Raw genomic sequence first — 10,799 nt, 5'->3', positions numbered from 1 at the left:
ATACTATAATCTCATTTTTATCTCATTAAATAAGATGTGACATGTTTTTCACTATTAAATAATCATTTATTGTATGATTTTTTATCATCTAATAGTGATAAATATGCCACATACTACTTAATATGATCAAAATAAGATGAGAGTGTGGTGTATAGCATTACTCGCACTCAATTAATGTTTTTGCAATATTCCTCGAATTATTATTAAATTTCAATTAATTTAATGTGTCTTTTAAAATATTTAGTTGGTCTTTATGTATCAATACCATTCATCATCCTCAAAATATAAGAACACTACAACACAACTTAATATCTAAATACTACTTTCTCTTAATTAAAAATAAATAAAAAGGACGTACAATAAGATATGATATTATATATATATACACACATGTGTGTGTGCACGCGCTCTTTTAACATTTATCTTTCTTGAATGATTAAAGTTTTAAGATAAATAGGTTAATTAATAACTATTTTTGAGTTTGTAATTTTCCAAAAGTATTAATTGAAAACTGATTAGAATTATTGTTCATTTATTGGAGTTTTTTTTTTTTTTTTTTTTTAAGGAAAACTGTTATCATTCATTTATAAGATAAATTTATATCCATGACCGGATATATTTTGGAATGTTCCCATATCAAACATGATATAATAACAAAAATAATATATTTAGAGCTCCACCAGTACACTATTTCTTTTTGTGACTAGTCTGATCTTCAATATTGCTAATACTTTTTACAGAAAAATGTTCAAGAAACAATATTATTTGTCTAAACAAAGACTCAATCTCACTCTTCATAAAAAGAAATGACTCAACCTCTAGAGACAAACGCCCAAGAGAAGATTTTTTTTTTTAATTAACAATAAAGAAATAAAAAATGAAATTAGTAAGATATATGCGAAAAAGAATGGATTACAATTTGGACCAACTCTAGTAGAATTCAAAATTTGTGACGGTCCGTAAAGACAACACATTTGTCTCTTTTCAGCCACAAAGGTTAAATCTTAAAAGTATGGTGGTGGCGAGTTCGATGATCTGATACGTGTGTCGAGAAGAGCTGCCAGAAGAAATGGCGTGTGAGGACCACGCATGTTGATTTTTGCAAAATCATCACTTTCCTCTAAACGATTTTCAACCTATGAATCTACTTGTGCCATGCGTGTTTCTCAGGAATTTCCGGAAAACTGTAGATCTATCTTTTTCGACCTTGAAAAAAGTAAAATAAAATTAAACAAAAGAAATCTTGATAAACAATGTGAATGAATTGAGGAATGAGGAAAGAATAAGAGGGAGGAGGAGGAGGAGGAATCCGAGGCCTCCTCCCCCTCTGACGAAAATCAGATTTGAAACCTTTGATTTTTTATGAGAGAGAATGAGATGTTTATGATTTTTTCTTTCTGAAATCCCGTCATGTGCTTGTATTTATTGGGTTAAAACTATATATGAAATGATGTTGATATATATATATATATATATATAACTTTTCTTTGAGAGTACCATTAAGATATTATTGAATATAACCAAGATTAATCTCATAAAAAACAAATTTAGTAGGTTGATATTCATGTTTCAATAACCATTCATTAAGAAGATTAATTACATCTTTCCAATGAATCAATTTTGAAATTTGAATCTTATAAGCATAACTTTAGATTTTAAAAATCTTATCACCTGAATTTTTAAAACAGTTTTAAAATTTAAATTAGTTTTTAATATTCTATAGTATATAAGATGATCATCATGTCCCGTACGTTCTGAATGATCAAATTAATTAAGTTTCTTCAACATATAATAAAGTAGTAGCTCATAATTAGGAGATTAATTTGGATGAGATTGCATGCCCTAGTATATATAGATCATCACCAGCTCTTTAAAAAAAAAATCTTCATTTTAATTGTTACACCTCAGTACCGGTTAAGAAAATCTAACCGGTTACTAATTAAGTCTCGTTTGCATTCATAATCCATCTCATTTCATCTCATTTTATAATTATAATTTTTTTAAATTTTCACATAAAATATAATAAACAATTCAACTTTTTTAAATTCTAAAATAACTTTCTCAAATTTCTACATAAAATATAATAAATAATTTAACTTTTATTTTACTATTCACAAATCATCTCAATTCATCTCTAAATCTAAATCATTTCTTAATTAGTAACGATGCAGGCCCGCACCCTGATGATCATCTCCATCGGAGGTTGTGCTGATCATCACTAAGTACGGCCTGATCATGAGTGCGCGCATGCAAATTAGTCGATCTCTCAATTAATTAATTTAGAATTAATTATATCATGATCATGAGTGCATCATGTAATTATATTCTTAATTTGTTATTGCCTGCAATCATATTTATTAATTATGATTTTTTTTTATTTGACTTTGAATATTAATGACTCCCCTTAATTAACAACATTGGAGACTATAAAGCTAATTAGGTACACAATCACTTTAATTATATATTGTCCCTCGGATCGGATCATCATCATCATCGTGTACTGATCATGATTTGATATAAAACATTCCAATTAAACAAATTAATCGCTTGAGTTACGTACGTTGGCCAGCTTGTATTATATACAGCTTTTTGCTTTAATTCTGGCCAGTTGGCCAGTTGGGTAGACAGCCTAAGACAGGCTACAGCTAGCACAGAGGCTGTACGACGGTGTATGGCTTTATTCTCTCTTTACTTGGCCGCCCATAAATTAAAAGCTAGATAGCTAGAGTATGAAATTAATAATATAATTAAAATTAAAATTATTATTATTATTTTTCAATTAAATGGGACCGGAAAAGCATGCAGAATTAGCTCTACTTTATCAATTGCCACACTTAAAGCGATACAGTACTTTAAAAAACATGAACTTATATCGTACAAAAGTGAAAATGTATTAATAACGTACTCAATCAAATCAGCTAGAACAACTTCATCAATTGCCTCACTTAAAGGCGATTTATGACGTTTCTTATCTCTAGCTACCTCTCATCTCTTTTAGAAATAAAGTTCATTTTTTGGATGGTGGAAGACTCCTGTGGACCTCAACTAGACCCGCACGCATGCACCTCTCACAATTAATTTCCTTAATTCTCAGCTAGGAGGGTCGATTTAATTAATATATAATTAGTGCACAAGTCAATAAAAGCTACAAATTTAATGTTTTTTGAAAGTAGGACATTAGTTTAAAGTTGAACGATCACCTTAATCAGCTAGCTAGGGTTGAATATACATATATGTTGACAATTAGAGAAGCAGCAACACGGAAATTAAGCCTCTGATACCGACCCATTGACCGTATGTCTGTCCATCTTGCATCTTTTTGATTAATTAGGAGAAGATCATCGAAGTGCTGCTACCTACATACGTGAAAGTGCAAGGAAATGTGTCGTATGATGGGATACTTGACCGTATCGATATCAGAATTCAGAGGTACTACTTTCTTTTTAATATATATAATGTCTAGATTCAGTCCCTTATAATATATATATATATAATTCTGTTTTCAGAGTATTGAACTTGAACTAAAGCTGGAAAAAAGCACGGAAACTTCACCTCATGATAGCAGTACTACTACTAGAATGCCGCCTAATTAATATATAAATAGCCATCAGCCATCTAAGATTCTCTCCCTTGCTCTTAAATTCAAACTTGAGACCCATAAGTCGGCCATGTATAAATATCTATATAGAGTTTTGCACTTTTTGTTTCTATAAGTGATACGATTATAAAGTGATTTTATAAAATTAAATTTATAGACTGATATAATTTTGATATGTTAGATCTATTTTATGATAGAAGTAATTTTATAATTTAATGTAATATATTAATACATATTAGTTTATAAATTTATTTTTATGAGATCTTTTTATAGTTAAAACATTTCTATTTGTTATAAATAATAATATTTAATTCTCAATTTTTTGGGACGTCCGTCTAGACTACTTTAAAACTTATAAACTAATTATATGTGAGGATGTTTCAGATGTTACGAGACATGAGATCAGATAGATAGCATATATGCATCTGCGGCTGACTTGCACGAAACTTTCGGGGAAAGAGATACAGTAGTAGTAGATCAATTAAAGTGGAAACTGGAAGTCGTGATGAAAGTCTATTAATTTGTTTTCTATGGGTCTTGGTCGTCGATCGTGTGAGAATGAGATGGTGAAATGAACCAAATTTTTATACAAGTCTACTAGTCTTCCCATCTTCTTTCTAATTCTCATCATGTTTATTATCTCGTGGGGTCCAAGATCATTTGATGCATGCATGGCCTTAATTAATAAAGAAAAAAGAAAAAACAATTAAAAAAGAGAAAAGAAAAAGAATAGACATGATCAGGTTGATGTATCTCTAATTGTATTATTGATTAATTTTCTTACAGTATACGTCTAAATGTGAATTTGAATCTTTATTTGGATGTTAATATTATATATAAATGGTATCCTATTTCAATTAAAAATATGAGATTTAATCCGTGCCACTTACGACAAACTGACCCAACGAATATGTCAAAGATTCATTTTAAAAAAATTTGAAATTAGTTGATAAATCATATCAAACCCATGCATCACTATTATCATCAATAGCTAGCGGAAGCCATATGTCTCAAATTTAAAAAGACTTATACATGTATGTATTGACGATCCAACGAAATTGGTCCACAATACTCTTATGTGTCACAACATTATAATATTAATTTGGTTGTCTTCATCGATCCACAATTCGAAAACTATATGTAGACTTGGCCCATAGATCAATGAAACCGTGGAAGATGAAGTGGAAACCATGCAGGACCGCTTTAATTGGTCCTCAACATGATAAAAATATATAAGGAATATTAAAATCATGATGATCATCACCACAAAATCAAGTCAAACGACCTATAAGTAAATAAAATATTATTTATTCATTTATATATATGGTTTGAAATTTACAAACTATTTAATAATTGTAATTTCTTTAATTTAATTAATGGTGCAATATTTTTAATTAATTAATAATTGAACATTTAAAGCGAGATTAGTATTGGACGCAAAAATTAACGGCTATTTCGATTGAGTTATATATAAAAAGTTTATAATTATATAAAAATAAGGAAATTTAGAATTTTCGATATGTTTTTTGCCAATATATCTTCTCAAAGATATCTAATGTTCCTTATTAAATGGCTAATTACTTGAAATCATAACAGATAGTTTTATGGATATGTATGAACGTACGTACGTAAGATCACGAACGAGGATTTATAATTAATTAGGATTGTCTTAAGTTCTCAATTATTATTTTAGACGTAAAGCTGAGAGATGGTCCTAAATAAATCTTTGTGAATCTCTGAATAATAATATAGAATATTCTATATATTATATTATCATCTCATTTTTATCTTACTAAATAAGATATGTCACATTTATCACTATTAAATAATTATTTATTATATATATTTTTATTATATAATAATTATAAATATATTACATATTATTTAATATAATTAAAATAAAACGAGACTATGATATAACATGGTCCGTGTCAAATTAGGTCACAACGTATGTACAACTAATGTCCAACCACGTACGAACACAAGTTGTCTTGATCTCATATATTGAAAGCTAGCCCACGTGCCATTGTCTCAGCCGCATATAATTTGTCCACGATTAGATCAACATGATGTAGATGAGTAATGCTATTATGTTTCTCATTTTAACTGTTTATGTATTTAATTTTTATTTATTAATTAAGAAAATAGTTATTAGTATATTGATATTTTTTTATTTTTTAAAAATATTTAAACATGTTTTAAATTTTTTTGAAATAAAAAAAGCACACTAAGTGAATAAATTAAGAGGGCATAGTAACACTACTCATAAAGTTCATGAATAAAGTATAGAGAGAAAGAAGAAGAAATTATGTATTACTGGTCTAAAAACACAGATCAGCTATATATAGAGATTAAAAAGACTAATAAAGACTTGAAAACTAAAGTTGAATATAATATATTTATTTATATAAACACGCTGACATTTATTAGATATAGTTATGAGTTATGTAAGTAATGTGCATTATTTTTAAAATAGAGTAGAGTCTATTATTAAAAAATTAATTTTTTCATGTAAATTTCATATTTACTTACTTTTTTTTAAAGTATAGCGCACTCTATAACTATAAATATAATTGCTCCTGTGATAAAGAGTCAGATTTCTTTTAACTCCTCGTAGATTTGGCACTATAAAAAAAATACTTATTAGTAAACAGTTAATTATTACGAAAATAACTATTTTTTTTTATATATAAAAAATAATCTATTCATACGAGCCACAAAAAGTTTGGTGCTTTCTATCCGGCCTCTATATGCATCACATGATTAGGCAAAGTATAACCATTTTCTACAAAAATTTCACTTTAATTAAATTAATAATTTAATTGGATATCTTATTTCTTATTTTATAAATTGATAATTATTATGTATATTATGTAATAAATGATATAATTATATAAGACCAATTAATTTTATTTGATATTAATATATTGAGATAATTGATAAGTAAAATATTTAATTATATTATATTATTATAGTATAATAACAAAATAATTATAGTGATAATAACATTATTATTTGAAAGGATCGATGTTTCTAATGCCGCCACCAAATGGGGCCCAAGGCCCTAATTAACGATGATAATAATAATATCAGAAGAGAAAAGCTTCAATGTCGCCTAAAATGTACCGTTTTAGTATATCATTGGAGGTTTTTTTTTTAATATTTTTTTTATTTAGTGATTAAAGTAGTTATTTTAAGTGTATTGATATATATTTTTTTATTTTTTAAAAATATTTAAATATATTAAAAAAATATGAAAAAAAACTAAAAACCGAGAAGCGGTATAAACGAGTGGCGACAGAGTAGCACCGCTCATATCAGAACAACCTGTCGACTGTTGCCAACCACATCTACAGATTACGAGGACAGCAACTTAGCAAAATAATAATAATAATAATAATAATAATAATAATGAAGGCGACGACGACAGCACGTACTGCACCAGCTTTGCTAGCTAATATGGCGGGTTTGGTTTTGGTTGGCGGAAGTTCACATGGTTCTCACTTGGCGCCATTGAGACGTACAAAGAAAAAGAGAGAAAAAGCAGTACGTAGTACCCACAAAAGACATTTGAGAATAGAGAAGGATCAAGAACAGCCTTGAAAATCAGTACCATCCCTTTTATTGATCGCCATCATAACTCATGTGATCTTTCTGAACCATATATTAGATTTAGAGAAATTTAGCCGTTGTTCTGAACATTTTCGATCTCCGTTGTTGGTTTTTTGGAAAGCATTTTGCGGTGGTCAGATGGACGGGACTACAAGAAAAAGAAGCTTGCTAAAAGTCATTGTCCTTGGTGATAGTGGGTATGATTTAGAACGATTTCTTTGTTTTTATTCTTTCCTTTTTTCACATGATTCTCTTTGGATGGTTGGATCCAGAACTGTTCTTCATTATCTAGTACTTTACCTACAAGAATAGTTTACTTCACGTACACTTTTCCTAAAGTAATCATGAATTTTATTTGTTTGGTGGTATTCAGGGTGGGAAAGACATCTTTGATGAATCAGTATCCTTTTACATAATATTAATAATTTTTTTTTTGCCTTTAGTATGGTTTATTTTCTGATCGAATTCTTGTTCCAAATCTTAGTGTTCTTCAGTCTCTTCTTTTCTTATTTATGCAAACCAGCTATCACAAACATCCTTAACTTTCTGTTGGGTTGTCCCGCATTGGTTGTGGAAAAGGAGGGTGGTCAGTTTATAAGTGTGAGAGAAAGTCTAACCTCTTGAACTAGTTTTTGAGATTGAGAGAGGCCGTCCAAGACCACCCCACACTTTCTCACCCAAATCGTGATGGACTTGGTGATAATAATGACAGGAATGGAGTTGGTGTTGAGAATGGAGGTGGAGGTGGAGATGAGAAAAGGGTAGAGGGGGCCGCGGCTTTGATGATGTCCTAACATTGAACACACATACGCTGCACACTTATAACCCCTGTGCTCACAACATTTGAGTTAGTGCCTTTAGAATCCTCTGCCAGATTCTGTAATTCATTAACTCCTTAATCAGATATGTTTATAACAAGTTCAGTCAACGATATAAAGCTACAATTGGTGCTGATTTTGTCACAAAAGAAGTACAGATTGATGATAAACAGGTCACTTTACAGGTAGGCAACTAATGCTTTCACGAAGACAAGCATTATTCTTGATCTTTTTCCTCATTTAAACCGAGGATTATAGTAAGTTTCCTGGTAAAATTGGTTCAAGTAATTGTTTTGCAGATTTGGGATACAGCAGGGCAGGAAAGGTTTCAAAGTCTAGGGTCTGCATTTTATAGAGGGGCCGAATGTTGTGTTCTTGTATATGATGTAAATGCACATAAATCATTTGAAACACTGAACACTTGGCGTGAAGAATTCCTTAAACAGGTATCATGATGCCTCTCTAGCTCCATTGTCTCTCCATGCATTGTGTGATTTTTAAAAAGATCTTGTAATCTTGGCTCAGTGTATATTAATTATAGCTTTCTTCTCATCCTGCATACCCGAGAAGCAAATTATTATTATTTTTTTGATACATGGGGAGGGGATTCAATCCTTGGTTCTCTTAGTGAGAAACCAAGGCGTTGCCAATTGATCCAAAGGATCTTGGCAAGAGCAAAATATTTATATGTGCATACTTCAACATATTAATTTATACGAAATGAAGGTTGTGTGAAATGGTAGATGGCAGAGAACTTATCCTATGTTCACTAGTAGAAATGGAATTATGATATTTTATGTTAAGGTATTAAGTATTCTGTATTCGTAGATTAAATACGGTTTGAAAATTAAGAGTTGATTATTCTGCAACGAGAATATGATTTTAGTGAGGAGTCAGGTGACATTAGATCCTACCAAACACTAAATATCAGATTTTTTTCTTTACAATCTAACATGCAACAAGTGACTATACATCCCCTCATCCAGACCGCTTGTGCCCGCCCATTCTGTCTCTCCCTATATGGAATGGCTCTCTTAGTTATGCTGCGCTCTGACCTGAGTCCCCTCGTCCGCTCTTCTCCGACCACAACCTAAGAAGTTGGCTTTGCCAACATAACATTAGGGCCATCCCCTTTCCTATGAGTGGGGATTGTCCTGGAGTAGGATAGAGGACTTATCATGATGCCCGCGGACCAGTTTGCGATGTCTCCGTCGCTGACCTTCGTCCAGCAGGCCTAGTATACTCTACTTGTTCACCTGTGTAGAACATGATTTCAGCATGTGAGGAGTCAGGTGACATTAGATCCTACCTAACACTAAAATCACATGGAATTCAAAAAATAAAAACTGGTAGTTTACAGTGGAAATCTCTTCATAGATTACATGTTACTAGGACAAAAATCTCAAGCTCAAATAAACTATTTGAAGGCAAATATCGGCAACTTTGTGAAAAAAAGCAGGAGTCCTAAACTGTAAAGTTTGCTACTTTGGTGGAAATATGGTAATAGGAAGCTATGAAATTCTGTGACATAAAAAGAGGGCACATGCATATACCGTGGAGAGCCAATGTTTTCTGGGGTAAAACTGCATGGATTATCATTATAGGTATCAACTTTAAGCAGAAAAAGATTACATCAATAAACTTGTTTAATTTTCTGCTACATGATGTGTTAAAACAGATATTATCCAATATATGTTGTAGTTGCTCTGTCTCTGGAGATCCTTCTCTTACTCTTTCTTACCAGCATACTTGATTAGGATATGCACTGATCCTCATTTGCACCAGGTAGATCCGGCTGCACCCGGCAACTTTCCCTTTATATTACTTGGAAATAAGATTGACAAAGATGGTGGAAACAGCCGAGTGGTATGGACATGGATGCATCCCTTACACTTGTTGCATTTGTTCTTGGCATATAATTTAAGGCAACCAGCGGTGCAGGTTTCTGAAAGGCAAGCTAAGGAGTGGTGTGCTTCCAGGACAAATATACCTTACTTTGAGACCTCAGCGAAAGAGGGCTACAATGTTGATGAAGCATTTCTCTGTGTTGCTAGAGCTGCGCTAGCTAATGAACAAGGATGGGATTTAGACAGGTAAGGTTATAAACCTCAAGACTAATATCTTCATTCTCTGTAAGTTCTGGTCACAAACTCAATTACAGTTTATAGCTAGCTATCCTCTCACCAACAGCTTACAGTAGGTTCATTTTGCAGTTACTTCCAGGGTATCTCAGAATCTCTATCAGATATTGAACAGAGAGGATCTTGTGCATGCTAAAGTTGGTTCCCATGGATTGGATCCTTCTACCAAGCATCTACGGCTTTTATAATTCTTTTATTACTGTTGTTTTTATTACCAATTTATTTTTGGGTGATAGGAGGTGTTTGATCTTTTTCAAGTATTCTAATATGCATCAGTATAGTTATTAGGTGGTAATTATGCTGCTTAATCGACAAAGCGATCAAGTTCGTGTGACATAAAAACCTGCAAATTCTTGTACTCGATGAACATTCAAGCATGCATGTTTGTCTGCAAAGTTGTAAGTTATCGCTGTTTTCTGAGCAAGGTGTAGATGAATTGAATACAGTCTGGATATCATTTCACACCATTTCCTGGCTAATGGGTTTCCCTTTCTTTTTGTAAGTTCATTTGAAAATGGAGTGCATATTATTATTTATTAACATACTAATTTATAAAAAAAAAAAAAAATTTGATAATGGCTTTACACTTTCACTGCATAATCCAAACATAAGAACTAATTAGTAATTCGG

The 10,799-nt window shown here is 31.2% G+C and overlaps 1 protein-coding gene across 3 annotated transcripts; it reads left to right on the top strand.

Moving 5' to 3' along the window:
- The first annotated feature begins 7,049 nt into the window (after positions 1-7,049).
- Positions 7,050-10,645, top strand: LOC121248484 (ras-related protein Rab7-like). Of its 3 annotated transcripts, none has more exons than XM_041146960.1 (7): positions 7,050-7,407; positions 7,584-7,610; positions 8,114-8,213; positions 8,328-8,474; positions 9,818-9,894; positions 9,970-10,121; positions 10,242-10,645. In XM_041146960.1, exons 1-6 carry the CDS (start codon positions 7,349-7,351, stop codon positions 10,091-10,093), a joined length of 534 nt encoding a protein of 177 aa, XP_041002894.1. In that variant the 5' UTR covers positions 7,050-7,348; the 3' UTR covers positions 10,094-10,121; positions 10,242-10,645. The 3 variants fall into 3 exon arrangements, with proteins under 3 accessions (XP_041002894.1, XP_041002893.1, XP_041002892.1); XM_041146959.1 differs by having other exon boundaries at positions 9,814-9,894; XM_041146958.1 differs by having other exon boundaries at positions 9,814-10,121.
- The last annotated feature ends 154 nt before the right edge of the window (positions 10,646-10,799 follow it).

The sequence above is a fragment of the Juglans microcarpa x Juglans regia genome, chromosome 2D (genome assembly GCF_004785595.1).
Source record: "Juglans microcarpa x Juglans regia isolate MS1-56 chromosome 2D, Jm3101_v1.0, whole genome shotgun sequence".
NCBI classification, from domain to species: Eukaryota; Viridiplantae; Streptophyta; class Magnoliopsida; order Fagales; family Juglandaceae; genus Juglans; species Juglans microcarpa x Juglans regia.
The sequence above is the reverse complement of the archived record's forward strand: the minus strand, read 5'-3'. Positions and strand labels throughout refer to the sequence as shown.

What these genes read in the sequence shown, in the direction of transcription:
- LOC121248484 (XM_041146958.1), top strand. Translation starts at nt 7,349, where the DNA reads ATGGACGGGACTACAAGAAAAAGAAGCTTGCTAAAAGTCATTGTCCTT. An exon ending in AAGACATCTTTGATGAATCA is followed by an intron (nt 7,611 to 8,113) that starts GTATCCTTTTAC and finishes CTCCTTAATCAG; the next exon opens with ATATGTTTATAACAAGTTCA. An exon ending in GTGAAGAATTCCTTAAACAG is followed by an intron (nt 8,475 to 9,813) that starts GTATCATGATGC and finishes CATTTGCACCAG; the next exon opens with GTAGATCCGGCTGCACCCGG.